This window comes from Orcinus orca, chromosome 8 (assembly GCF_937001465.1).
Source record: "Orcinus orca chromosome 8, mOrcOrc1.1, whole genome shotgun sequence".
Classification (NCBI taxonomy): domain Eukaryota; kingdom Metazoa; phylum Chordata; class Mammalia; order Artiodactyla; family Delphinidae; genus Orcinus; species Orcinus orca.
Genome location: NC_064566.1, coordinates 50043471 through 50057937, shown reverse-complemented (window position 1 = coordinate 50057937; position 14467 = coordinate 50043471). Strand labels below are relative to the sequence as shown.

Genomic DNA, 14467 nt, shown 5'->3' with positions numbered 1-14467 from the left:
CAGTGGTCATGAGCCAGAGCTGTGCATCAGGACCCTCAGAGAAAAAACCCTGTGTTTTTCCCCCCTGGGTTGGGGGATAGAATGAAACTAGGATCCTCCTGGGCCCAGCACTCCTGAGCCAGCTTCCCTCTCTCCCCACAGTACCAAGAGAAGCAGCGGAAACGTGAGGCCGAGGAACGGCGCCGCTTTCCCCTGGAGCAGCGGCTGAAGGAGCACATCATTGGCCAGGAGAGTGCCATCGCCACAGTAGGTGCTGGTGAGTATGCGAGATGCTGGCCTGCACCAAAAAGAGCAAGGAAGCTCGCGGTCTGCCCTAGTGAGCTGTAGTCCTGCTGTCTCCATGCTGGGGAGAAGTGGCTAATAATATTACAACATAACATTTGTTGAATACTTCCTATGTTCCAGGCAGTGTTCTAAACTCTTTGCATATGTTGTGTCATTTAATCTTTACAGCAACCCTATGAGGTTGGTGCCATTAAATTCCTCTTTTACAGATGAGGAAGCTGAGACAGAGCACTTCAGTAATTTGCTCAAGGCTGCCTTCGTATGCTTTGAATTTAACTCTAACCTTCATCTGGTCTACTGCCCCCACCCCACTCCCATTTTTCAGGTAGGGAAACTGAGACCCAGAGAGGAACAAGAGTTTGTCCATCACTAGTAATATAGCAGTTGAGCCAGAACTAGAACTTTTATCTTCTGTCTCCCAGCACAGGACTCTGCCACACTTCAGTATAATTTGTCAGCAGCTGGTTCAATTTTGGGGAAAATATTCTGAACAAGTCTTGAGTGCCTTCTTCTCCACCTCAGAAGTTCTTTATGTCTGATACTTTGACCCCTGGGAGCTAGACTGCCTGCTGGTGTAACTCCTAATCTAATGGCCCTCCTCCCCATGCAGATCCCACTAGAGAGATATATCAAACTGAGATTCTGCTCAGGATGGTGGCCTCACTATTGTTCCTCTACTCAGGTGCATGACTCCCTGAGGGTGACCTCAGACAGGTGAGGTAAGGTCAGTGGAACCCTATGCCTGGCCTAGACAAGGGGTATCCCCCAGGGCAGTGGTTCTCAAAGTGGTCTCTGGACCAGCAGCACCAGCATCCTCTGGGAACTCGTTGGAAATGTAGATCTGAGGCCTCAGCCCAGACCTATGGAATAAGAAGTTCTCGCAGGGGGCCCCAGAAATCTGTGGGTTTTGTTTTTGGGGGTTATTTTTTAATTTATTTTTTTGGCCATGCCATGCAGCTTATGGGATCTTAGTTCTCCGACCAAGGATTGAACCCAGGCCCTCGGCAGTGAAAGCAGAGTCCTAACCACTGGGCCCCCAGGGAATTCCCCAGAAATCTGTGTTTTAACAGGCCCTGCAGGCAATCTGATGCTCAGCTCAAGTTTAAAAACTTCTTTCCGGTACTTCCCTGGAGGTCCAGTGGTTAGGACTCTGCGCTTCCACTGCAGAGGGTGCAGGTTCAATCCCTGGTCAGGGACTGGGATCCCGCGTGCCACGTGGCTTGGCCAAAAAAAAAAAAAGAAAATTAAAAACCTCTTCCCTGTGATGTCGTGGTCAGTCCCACTCACATGTTGCATCTGGTGCTGCATCTAGTCCCACCAGCTGCAGCCCAGCGACTGCCAAGGCCAGCACCAGTTCTCGCCAGTAAAAGGAGAAATGAGTCTGAAATTGTGGTGCCCCTCTGGAACATTCTGGAGTGGCCTTGTCAGCCCTAGGAAACCTATTAGAGGAGTCATTGAACAATGAAGGCAGTCACCCCTGTGACACACTAAGCCCAGCCCAGTCTCCATCATCCTCACACACCAGTGGGACTGTTAATTTCTCATTATATCTGTCATCAACGTCGTTTTTGCAAGTATTCACCAGATGCCTCACACACCAGTAGGATCGTGAGCCCCTCATCAGAGGCCTGACCATCAGTGAATAAGAGGAGCCCATAGGGACTTCCCTGGTGGCACAGTGGGTAAGACTCCGCGCTCCCAATGCAGGGGGCCCAGGTTCAATCCCTGGTCAGGGAACTAGAGCCCACATGCATGCCGCAACTAAGAATTCACATGCCGCAACTAAGGAGCACACTTGCCACAACTAAGGAGCCAGCAAGCTGCAACTAAGGAACCCTGGAGCTGCAACTAAGGAGCACGCCTGCCACAACTAAGGAGTCCACATGCTGCAACTAAGGAGCTGGCGAGCTGCAACTAAGGAGCCCACCTGCCGCAACTAAGAAGACCCAGTACAACCAAAATTAATTAATTAATTTAAAAAAAAAAAAAAGAGGAGCCCATAGACCAGAGCTGCCTCACCAGCTAGAGGTCAGAAGGCTGCCTGCAGGCACACACAGGAGCCAGGGAAAGCTTTTATGAATACACAAGTTCCTGCTACTCAGGCCCAGACCACACCAGGCTGCCCTTTTGGGTCTGGATACAGACAGCCACCCTCAGCCACCACCTTGGAGGTGGCAACACCACACTCTGTGTCTGAGGTAGAGGGGAAGGAGACCTGGGAACTCTTGAGTTGAAGAAGAGAGGAGGAGGAGCCCATGGGAGAGACAGGTGACCTAGCAGAGATCTGAGAAAGCATATCCTGCTGGAGTCCCATGTCTACTTGGGCCAGAACTGCAGCTGCCATCATGATATTTTCCCCCCACTTCTTACACAGCCCTTTCCCAGCAGGTTGCCTGCTCCTCTTACCTCCTGCTACTCACCAGCTTCTCAAGCCCATAAGCTATGAAGCTCGCAGAAGTAGCTGGGGGGAGAGGGAGGATCAACCAGGGCTCAAATCGTAGGTGGGCCACTTACCAGCTGTGCAGCTGAGGCTGGTCATTCAGCTTCTTTGAGCATCAGTTTCCTCATCTCTGTACCGGGGAGCCAAATCCAGGACTGTTGGACTGTAAAGCACATGCTTCCTCCAGCGTGTACCAGATAGCACTCAACAAAATCTAGTCCCCTTCCTCAAGATGTTTACCACCTAGGGTTGGGTACTGTGCTCTACAGGTCAGGCCCACAGTTATTTCCTTCAACCCGGGACTTATCCCTAGTCCCAGCCCCAGACTGGTCTCTTCCCCAGGTCCTACATCACCTTGTCTGTCCCTGCCCTTGGCCCAGAGCAGGAGTAGATGATTCCACTCCCCACCTCCTAGGACCTGTCAGAATGTCTGCCCCGAGTGCTTCCTTCTATCCAAAGCTCCATTCTGTCACCCGAACTGCCTCAGATCTGGAGGCAGATCTTTGTCCTGTGGTATGTAGGTTGACCCTGCTATGGCTCCAGTGATGCTGGAAAAGATACAGAGGCCGTGGATGGCCTGGGCTGAGGGGTTGGTATGTTCTCTTCCATTTGTAAAGCAGTGACTGTGCACCCACCTTGCTAGAGGCCCTGCAGCCAGGATCACACTGATAATAGATTGTGTTCAGCTACAAACTCAGGTGAAGCATGAGGCACTCTTTGGGTTGGAATTTGTGGCAGGTAAGCAGCAGCCAGTGCCTCAGGACCTCAAGACTGAAGTAGGTGCAGGAGAGGGAGGCGGATCTAGAGGGTAGGCCAGACCTCCCTGAGTCCTCTAGGCTAGTGTCAGATATGTGCTGGGGGCTGGCTGGGTGGAGCCTGGCACCCCAGGGGTACCACGAGGATGGGCAGGCAGAGAAGTGCCGCAGAATGAATTGATTTGATAAATGGCCATTTATTACCCTCACGAATTGACTGAAACCAATTTCGGTCACATCAACCCCTGGTAAGTGCTGGGATATTGATTTGTGCAAAGTAATACAGTGAATTTATCAGTGTGATCCCCAGCTGCAGGGCTTCTAGCAAGGCTGGCGCACAGTTACCGCCTTACAAATGGAGGAGATAAAGCACCAGCCCCACAGCCCAGGCCCCCATGGCCTCTCTGGTCTTCTGGGGTCACTGGAGCCAAAACAGGACCAACCTACAGACCACAAGCCAGAGCACTGACATTGAAAGTGAGGCTCTCCATCCAGAATGCAGAGCCGTTCTTGAACATGGGGAAGGGGAGGATGCCTGTTCTACTGGGCAGACCTCCTGGGAGCTCAGAGCCTCTGTGTCCCACCATCCTCAGAAACGCAAGCAGTTGTCTATTCAGCCCATTCAGAGCTAGACTCCGCCCCCCTCCTCCAACCCACCCTCCTCCCATGTTCCTGTCTCAGTAAAGGCACTACCGTTCCCTGGTCTCCTAAATAGAAACTTAGGTGTTTCCTTGGTCCTTCCCTCCCCCTCACCCCTCACAGCCCATCAAGTTCTATCATTGTAACTCTCTGTTCTTCTCCCCTCTGTTCCTAATACCGCTGCCCCAGCTCAGGACCTCAGTATCTCCCATGTGAACCAAGCAGTGGCCTCCTCACTGGTGTCTCTGCCTCCTTTTCTTTCCCTGTAATCACTTCTCCCCAGCTAGAGTGAGCTTTGTAAAGTATAGGGGGGAAAAAAAAAAAAGCCTGTTTAAAATCTTTGAGTGGCTGCCCTAGCCTGGCACACAGGGCCCACCCCTGCTGCTCCCCCTCCTCGGTTGCCCCCACCCGTCCCCACCTGGCACTGCACAGAACGGCTGCTTCTGCTACCCCGCATGTGCTGTGTTGATCTCCTGCCTGCATTTGTTGATGCTGCCCCCTCTGCTTGTAATTCCCTTTCTTCTGGCCCCTTCCCCACCCCAGCCCTGCCCACCTCCCACACTCGGGCTGGTTTTTACTTAGCCTAACTCAGTTCAGGAGCAATAGACTGTAGACTCCTGAGGGCAGAGACCATGACTGAATCATTTTTGTTTTCCCATGTCCTGGCACAGCGCTCTGCTCGAAGTAGATGCTTAGTGAAGTTTGTCAGATTAATTATTTTGGTATGGCCCTTTGTCCATCTCTGATGTGCTCTGAGGAAAGAAGAGAAGCTGTAAGCCTGCTTTCTAGTTGTTCACAAGCGTACTAGGAATGTGACTGTAGCGAAATAGTTAATTACAACACCCATACTACTCAGCCTTTGACCCCTTTTCCCCAGACCTGCTCCAAGAAGCTTTTTCTGGGCAGCAGGTCATCCTGTACACCCTGTTGCTCCCTCTGACCAGGGGCCTGTCCCCAGAACCCATTGCATCTGGTCCCAGTTGACTCAAGCCCATGAACTCCCCCGGGAAGCTCTACCACCTTGACTGCTCTTCCAAGGTCTGTCCCGAATTCAGAATCTCAACATCAGCCATGTGCACACAGTAGGCGCACCATCCTTTCTTGTGCTCCACGTCCCTCTTTGACTAATCCAAAAATGTAATCTTCCTAAGCACTGCACCTTTCTGGACCCTCCCTTGGAGTCCTGTTTCTAATCTGAGAAATACATCCAGGTCATCCCTGAGTTGTAGAGAGGCAGTGACTGATTTAGAAAACTTCTTACAGTTCCACTTCCCCACCTCACCACTTCAGGTGTCCCTCCTGTGCGCCTGCCATTCTTATTGTCTGGACTGCCCTGCCCTTCCACTCACCTGCCGGGACCCTCAACACCGAGGCCTCCTCCAGGAAGCCTTCCTTAGCCCTCCACCTGGGTGCAGGGCCCTTTCTCTGGGCTTCCCGTGGACATCTTTTAAAACTGAACTTACCACATGGCATCAGTGGTCTTTCTCCCTCCCAAGGTCAGGAACTACCTCTCATTCAGGTCTGTTTCCCCAGGGTTGGTACACAGGTGTGTAAAAGGTTGAACTCAAGTGAACTCAAATGAACAAAGTCTGAGACCATCTTGACGTTCTGCCTCTCCTCAGCACAAATTCTGATCTCAGCCTCTTTCTGGAAGGGTGTCAATCTTCCTTCAGGGATCCCTTACCTCACAGCATGCACATAGGCACATATAATGGGGTGGGCTCAACAAAAGCTGTTTTTTGCAATTTTAATACGTAACCCCTTAGTAGCAATAGTTTGTCTTCAGAAAGACTAATCCTTACAGACTAAGAAGAGAACTCTCTCTCATCATCCACCAAACCCAAGGCACCAGTATCCACTCAGTCAGCAGATACTTCTTGAGCTGTGCTCCTCGAACCTATAAGCTTAGATAGGAAATTGCTAATAGACATTTAGATGACTCAGCCATGGAGTCCCTCTGAAGGACAGGTTTCCCTAGGAGGTGGCACAAGCATGGAACAAACATGTTCCAGTTAGGTTAAAAAAATCTCTCCCACTGCATCACCAGAACTTATCAGGAAAGAAGTGTCAGCCTGCCCAGACTCCCCCAGAACCTTGAGCTAGATGGAGGCAAAGGCCTGGCATGGGAGGAGGAGGCAGTACTTTTGTCTCACTTTGGTTTTGCACACACCAGGGCTTTCCTCTGGAATGTCCCTTCATACCCAGACTGCCTGACCATCTCTCCCTCATACTTCAGGCACAAATGGCTCTTCCCACACTTCTCCCAGTTGCTCCCATCCCGCTTGGAACCCACAGTTTTCATAGCAGCGTTGAACCAAAAGGCACAAACCTTGTTTTAGGCTTCTTTGTAGGTGCCCCAGCACTCAACACAGAGCTTTTTTGCTGAGCAAATGAATAAGGCTCCCTGGAGAGAGGTTAAGAAGAGAGTGGAAACCTTATTCACCCAAGGGTAGTAGTAGTAGTAGTAGTAGTAGTAGTAACCAGTTGAAGCCATAAGAGACTCTTGGGTCCAGGCCTCACTCTTCTCTGTAAAATGGGAGTTGAAGTGTCTGTTCTTTTCCCCTTGTGATTCCAGAAAAACCAAGAATTCATTCATTTAGTCAGCACACATGAAACCAGTGATGGGCAAGAGTCCCTCGGGAAGTAGAATGCCTAGCACATGCACCCACGGAGTACACAGGTTGAGGCACACCCTCCCCCTGATACGAGGGCAGAGACAGATGAAACCTGTTCCACTGCCCCCCTTTGAGCCTCAGTCTCTTCTTCTGTAAAACGGAGGTAATGTCTACTTCTCTGAATTATTGTAAGGATGAAAGAGAGATCTGTAAAATAGCAAAGCTAATGGCAGCTGCCACTACTGCTGCTATGACTACCATTATTTTTATTATTATTCCATTCTTTGCAACTTATAGCCATTAACTATACTATACTATAGCCATTAACTCATTTTAATCTTCATGTGCGGCTGACTGAGCATGTATGGCTCTTCCCATTTTATAGATGAAGAAACCAAGCGTCTAAATCAGTAAGTGTTTTACTCAAAGTCAATCAGCTAATAAGTGGTAGAGCCAGGACTCCAAACTAGGTCCTGTAACTCCTGCCCTCTCCATCATACTGCCCCATAGATGAACATAGGAGTTAATGGAGCAGATGTGATGCGGTGGAATAAACAGGAAAGAGTTGTTGCAGGTGAGACTTAGGATGGTCTGGTAGTGGTTGACATGGTCAGGAGAAGACGTTCTGGTAAGGGGAAGAACCCAGCAAGGAGGCCCTGGAGCTGGCTCAGCATGTGGAGAGGCTGCCAAACCTGTTGGAGCTTTCAGAGATGGGACTGGCCAGAGAAGGGGCTGAGCTGCCTGCTCAGGGAACCTGACACCATCTCAAGCCCAGAGAGCAGTGGTCAGGATATGGTCAGGGGCAGGGGCTCCTGAGACCATGTATGGAATGGCTGAGCCAGCCAGACTGGAAGACTGCAGTGCGGTGGCTTTCCAGGTGAGGCGAGGGAATGAGGAGATGTTGTGGTAGGGGAGAGCCAACTCCTTTCTCTAAACTCCTGAAGCACCAGTTCATGCTCAGGAGCTAGCCAGAGCCAGGGTTAAAGCCCAGGTTCATTTATTTACCTGTGTAGTCTTGAGCAGGTCACCTAACTTCTTTATATATATTTCCTCGTCTGTAAAATGGGAATCAGGTTACCTGCCCTGCCAGCCTCATGGGTTCATAACCAGCCTCAAATGAAGTTATGTCTACAGAAGTTCTTTACAGACTCTGAAGTGCTAGCAGAGGAAGTTGCTGCATTTGCCTGTCCACAGAGCACCAACACCTGTGGCCACATCCCAAATGGGCCTATCCAGGTCTCTGTCTGTCCCAGCCTCTGCCCCAGCCTGACAGAACCCTGAGGCACCCAGCCTTGGTCCTCAGCCACCCTGCCAACCACACACCCCAGGGCCCGCCTTCCCCGGTCTTTCGTAGCTGCTTCCATTTTTCATTCTGTCGGACGCCATCTGCTTGGCCATTTTTCTCTTCAGATATTATTAGAAATATCCAGAGTTGTAATTGTTTAATGGTTGGCATTTTGCCTGTTTCACGGGGATCCCAGATCAAGCCCACCCCAGACTCATGCCCTGGGTCTGGCAGAATTGACCAGGGACAGCTGTGCAGTGGAGTCTGCTTGGCATTATAAAGAGCTCTCTCCCAGGTGCATTATTAGAAAAGAAGGGGGAAAAGATGGCCCCTGGCGTAATCCAATTCCGCATTCTCCATGGTGTTTTTGAACTGCATAGCCCAGAGGCATGCAGCTCTTGGTGGGCTGGGAAGCTTCCTGAAAGAGAAGTCAAGATCAGAACCTCAGGTTCATGACACCTGGGGAACCCTGGTCCCCCAGGCCACCTGTCTGAGTGATGCCTGGATACTTTTGCCTCCCCAAATACCCCCATGAAGGCTGAATCCAGTTTTTGCTCAGCTTCTTTCCAACCTAGATTCTCAACTTAGCCAACTTTTGGAAGAGTGTGTCTCCTTTCATATAACCCCTTCTGTCACCCTTGCCTCAACACACATCCACACATAATGTTCACAGAAGTCTAGCCTTTGCCATTTTACAGTATCTCCACCTCCCCAAATACCCCAACCCACAGGATCTTGTTTCTGTCAGGACACTGGGGGCTCCCTCTCACCAGGCTGGGACTTCTCCATCTTCATCCCCAGCCTTCAGATACCTATGAGGTCTGTGGATTCCCATCATGGCCAGGCCTTCCAGAGGACCAAGCCAGTCAGTTTAGAGATGATCTGAGACCTAGCCCAAGGGAGAGGTTAGACAGTGTTTTCTCAGGCCCCTCTCAGGAGTCTCAGGGAGTATCTCCCGAGCAGGCAGAGTGGCTAGTCTGGTGTCCATGAGGTTGCACAGTTTTTTTTTCCTGCTGAGGCCAGAACTAGAAAGTATCTTAGGTAGAAGCATTAGAGATTGAGGTGACAAAGCCCACAGTGTGGACCTGAACTCCTAAGACAGGGATTCGAGACCTCTTTGATCTGATCCCACCCACAAGTACTCACGTTCATTCCTGTCTCTCCACCTCTGTCATGCTGCTGCATTTGCCCCCTCCAGATCCCACCCAGTCTCTGTGATCTGTCATCAGTCCCACTTCTTCCAAAAGCCTTCCCTGATCTCTCCAGCTGCTTCTTTGAAACCCAACCACACAGATTATACCACACAGTATAGCATTTAGGATCTTTGCACCTCAAGAATGGACGATGCTTCCCTAAGACTGTCAACTCTTCCTCCATTGACTTGGTTTCCATGCCTTGTCCTCTGACATATATCCTTTTGCTCATCTCCCCTTAACGCTCTGGGGACCAGACCATATATGCTGTTCCGTCTGCAGGATGACCTTGACGTTGCACAATGGTCTCTCCCCTTCCTTCTTCTGACGGCCGTGTTTCCGTTTATGGCAACCCAAATTGATACTAGCTTTTGTAAGTAACCATATGTGACAAAAAAAGAAGACAGGTTTAGAGATGCAACTCTAACATCTCCACCAGTCAGCTGGTAATCTACTAGTTGTGTGACTTGGGCAGATCTCTTTATCTCTTGTTTCAGTTTCCTGTTCAGTATGATGGAATTGAAAATAATGTTTTCCACTCAGGGTATGGGTCTTGAGTAATAAAATGTTGGCGATTTTTCCATTGGGCCTAGCAGATAGCATGTTTAATAAATGATTCTTCTGATTGTTCTGCCTCATTCTGTTCCTACTCTTATACTTGAGTGATGCTTCTGAGCCTGACTCTCCCACTCTGTGGTTGGGCACTTAATTTCCTCATCTTGCACATAGAACCCTTGAAGAGGAGAGGTTAGCACTCACTCTAGCAGAGCTGAGCCCTGGGGAACCTAGTACGTGTTTATTCCCGTTCCCCTACCTCTGCCCAGTGGAGGCCATGTTGGTGGAGGTGCTCACCCTTCCATGCCCTGAGCTCCACACTACCCTTCATTGGCTTCCAGAAAGTGCATTTGGCTGTATTTCCTAACAGCAGATGAGACCTTAGTTCCCCCAAATGGGAAAGAGTTCAGAGCTCACACCCCAGATCCCCAAGGGCCTGCCATGGGCTTCTGCCTCTCCCATTTGCATAGGGGCAGGCTCAGACTCCTGCCAGTGGTGAGTAGATGGGTTACCAGTGGAGAGCTAAAGTTCCTCTCGAATTCTCCTTCACCAGCCCCCCACCCCCTTCACCTCCATTCACCATCCACCCGCCTTTCAGTTTCCTTGGCAACGCTGAGTGCTCATCCTGGAAAACTTTATCCGAAATCTGCTCTGGGCAGCTTTCCAAATCCATGCTAACCTGATTAGGTGTCTCTAGGGGCCTTGCCAGCTAATCAGATTAGGCAGCACTAATGGTAGTGAGGACTTTGAGTGGGCGCAGAGCAGTAAAACATATTGTATACTTAGTGATAATTATCCTGCCTTTTGTGTCATTGATTTATCTGCCTCCCTCCCTGTCCTCCCGTCTTATGTGTTTGGCCATAGCGATCCGGAGGAAGGAGAATGGCTGGTACGACGAAGAACACCCTCTGGTCTTCCTCTTCCTGGGATCATCTGGAATAGGTAACTGGAAGTAGATCAGCCTGTGGGGAAGGAGAGCTGGGGGAGCCCCAGCTGCTATGGGCCAGAGTCACACGACCCACCTCTCATTCAAATCTAGCTCCCAGAACAACTTCCTCCAAATTACAGAGCCAGCAAGAGGATCATCTGTCACATTAGGAACAGCTGGAATTATGCCCCTCCCTCTGGAAGCTGTGGTGCAGGACCTACTTCACCTGGAAGGCCAGGCCCTTGGGGTCCTTTGAGTCCTGGTCCAGCCACTCTGCAACCCCAGAGGCTGCCCTTTAGGAACTGAACCACCTCCACTGCCCAGTGCACCAGGCTTATCTAGTGTAGCCTGGGACATAACCCTCTAGGAAGCTAAAGAAAGCCCCTGATGGCCAGCACAGTGCTAAGTGCATAGCAAAATTGGTTGCAGTGAAATGGGTCGGGGATTTTTATAGCCATTTGGGCTGGATTATCTGAGGCATTCTCACCCCCTCACTCTCTGCCCTCACAGATACTTCCCACTGCCACCACCACACCACCACCACCTCCCGTTGTCTTTTTGTTTTTCTCTCTCCCATTGTCTTGATAGGGAATTTCATGCATCTGTTGCCTCCTCTTCCCCTCTCAGCATCTTCATGGGTGCTCCCTCAGATGTAGGGTCCCAAAGGGTTACCATTACCTCACATGATACTATAGAACTTGACCCATACCAGATAGTGACTTCCAAAGGCTTGACCATCATGCCAAATGGCCCTTCAGAGCCACCACTTCGGTATTATCATTCCTTCTTTATGTTACAAAGCAAGGCTGTGAAGCCAAGGAGAGGTGCTTTTTATCCTCTCCCAGCCTCTATTTGGCCTGTGGCTCCAGGGCCTGGCTGGATGGCAAGACCGTGGGTGTCCAGAGAGATACAGTGCAGTGAGCCAGGAAGTCAGGGTGCTCCTAGGACAGGCAAGGTTTATGCTGGGCTTCAAAGGACAGGATGGCTCTGGATTGTAAGAGTCAACCTCTCACTCTTAGGATGCTGCTGTAGAGAAAAGGCTTCAATCCCCATCCACAAAAAATCAAGATGCAATGCAGACTTTGATTCTGGTCCCAGTTTTACCATTAATTCCCTTGGTGACTTTGAGAGAGTCACTGACCCTCTCTGGGCCTCAACATTCCCATCCATAACATACATTATTTCCAGCATCCATGCATTTCTAATATGCTTTCATCACAGGAGATAGTCATCTGGTCCTAACCCAACACTTCTCTTTTCCTTCTTATTAGGAAAAACAGAACTGGCCAAGCAGACAGCCAAATATATGCACAAAGATGCCAAAAAGGTAAGGGCTGGGATCTACGCCCAATTGGCAGGCCATGGAGAGCTCACCACTCCTGCTAGCCCAAAAAATCCTAGGCTCCCTGAATCTGGCAATAGCCAATCAAAAAGATGGGCCCTGGCCCAGGAAGCAGGCCTCAGCTATGGCCCCAACTTGGCCACCAATTGCTCCAGGAATTTGGGCAAGTTATTCAACCTCTTTGTGCCTCAATTTCTTCATCTGTGAAATAGGATGAATAATCCTTGCCCTGCCTGACTCTTGAGGCACTTGGGAGAACCCAGTGAGATTCATTTATACAACATTTCTAAGCATCTACTCTATGCCGGGTATTGTACTAGATCCTGATAATACAGCGTTCATTAAGACACTCCCCTGCCCTGAGGAGCTCAGTCTTGAGGGGGAAACAGCTTTAGAAACATATCACTACTGTCCAGTGCCATCAAGGCCATGCTAGAGGGAGTCTCAGACCTGTAGGAGAAAAGTAGAAATAAGAGGATTTGCTTTTCTACATGAGCTTTTTTTTTTTTTTTTTTTTTTTGCGGTATGCGGGCCTCTCACTGCTGGGGCCTCTCCCGTTGCGGAGCACAGGCTCCAGACGCGCAGGCCCAGCGGCCATGGCTCACGGGCCCAGCTGCTCCGCGGCATGTGGGATCCTCCCGGACCGGAACACAAACCCGCGTCCCCCACATCGGCAGGCGGACTCTCAACCACTGCGCCACCAGGGAAGCCCCATTCTACATGAGCTTTTAAACATGATTTCTTAATGCCCTAAGCTATGAGGTGGTCAGTCTCCTTTTTCCCATGACCCAGAGGCCTGGATTCTCCATAGGACAGGGCTGTGCCCATCCCCTTATTCAGACTCTGGCTTTCCAAGGCCTGCTCAGTTTGACTTTCTAGACTGACAGGAAATACTTTCACACAGACAGAAATGTCAGAGCAGTCCTTGGAGATTGCAGAAACATTTCAACTTAAAGCCACACATTCTTCTTCCTACTGGCCTTCCCAGTGTGGAGGCATCACAGGTTGCCCGTGACCCTGGATGCCCTTGCCTACTTTCTGTGGAAAACCTCCCCAGCTGAGGTGATGAGGAATTGCCCAGGCCTCCGCCAGCCAAACTGCCAGCAACAGAGTCCTGGCCACCTCCTTTCCTGCTTTTGCCTAGCTCCCCCTTCACCACCTCCCTGAGGGCCTGGCAGCCACAGAAACAAGGTAGCTCAGGCTGTGTCCTTCTGAGCTGCATTCATAGCCCCCTTCTACTGACTCTGCCAGTAGCTGCTGTGAGCTGTCTCAACCAAAGCTAGAGCAGACCCACTCAACAGGCAGGCAGGCAGGCAGGCAAGAAGCAGCGCATGGCATGCTAATATGCTCCAACCGAAATAGCGTTTTTAAGACAATTCATCAGGTTGGCAGCGATTGAAACAATTAGCACTCTGGAAAGGGCCATAAACTAGCAAGACTATTAGGGAAGATGCAGTTATGGGCAGGAACCACCTGATTAGGGATGAAGAATTCCGAGTGGTTTAATTTTAATACTGTCAGAAAGGTTAATATTTAATTACAAATCATAATCTCCTTATCCAAGCTGTCTTAATATGTCTTCATACACAGTGGAAGTAGAAGGAAGGTATCTGCTGACTTGCTGGTGTAGAAAGGAGAAGGGGCTTGATAAAAGACTGATGATGCAGGTCATTTTTCAGTTGGAGCATCTAAACAAGAGGCAGATTTCCATCAGTGCAGTGTGTCCTGAAAGCTGATGATGGCATCCTTCAGTACATGCCTCACCTAGGAGACGGAGTTAACACCGTCACCACTTGGAGTCAGTGGCCTGGGTGATCCAGGCTCTGGAGTCAGCCATTCCTTGGCACAGGTTCTACTGGTCCTAGACAGGTTGCTTTACCCCTCTTAAGTTTCAGCTCTTGCCTCAAAGTGAAGCTAATCAGTCCTGTGTCTAAGGTTGTCGTGAGCATCAAGTGAGATACTATGAATCACAGAGAACACAGGTTCTAGCACCCAGTAAGTGCCTGATCCCTTGTCTTATATTTATTCATCACTCTGTACTTTCCACAACAGTACTCCCATCCATTGTCTTATTTGATCCTATAAGGAAGATAGCATAAATGCTAAATTAGACCCACTTTTTAGATGAGAGAACTGAGACCCTACAGCGTTAAGCATCCAGAGTCACCTGTTAGGGGAAGAAGTAAAATCAGAATCCAGTCTCTCAACTCTTCTCTCAGAACTGTTGTTCTCAGCCACAAGAGGAGGCTAGATTATAAACTTGTCCATTTGTCCCCATGTCACATAGGGAGATGAGAGGCATGAGAAGCCCAATATAACCATGTATTTTATTTTTAAATCATAATTGTTGCTTCTATAAAACTTCTACCTTCACCAGCCCTGAGGACCAACTCATTACAGCATCTATGTCTAGCATAGACATTCTCTGGA

General features: G+C 49.8%; 1 protein-coding gene across 3 annotated transcripts in view; it reads left to right on the top strand.

The window, feature by feature from the left end:
- CLPB (caseinolytic mitochondrial matrix peptidase chaperone subunit B) overlaps positions 1 to 14467 on the top strand; it is a 164687-nt gene that overhangs the window by 118249 nt on the left and 31971 nt on the right. For all 3 annotated transcript variants that reach the window (XM_049713879.1, XM_004279753.3, XM_004279754.3), the window contains 3 exons: positions 142 to 256; positions 10632 to 10709; positions 11967 to 12022. In XM_049713879.1, the coding sequence (XP_049569836.1) occupies positions 142 to 256; positions 10632 to 10709; positions 11967 to 12022 (249 nt within the window). The remainder of the gene's footprint in view (positions 1 to 141; positions 257 to 10631; positions 10710 to 11966; positions 12023 to 14467) is intronic.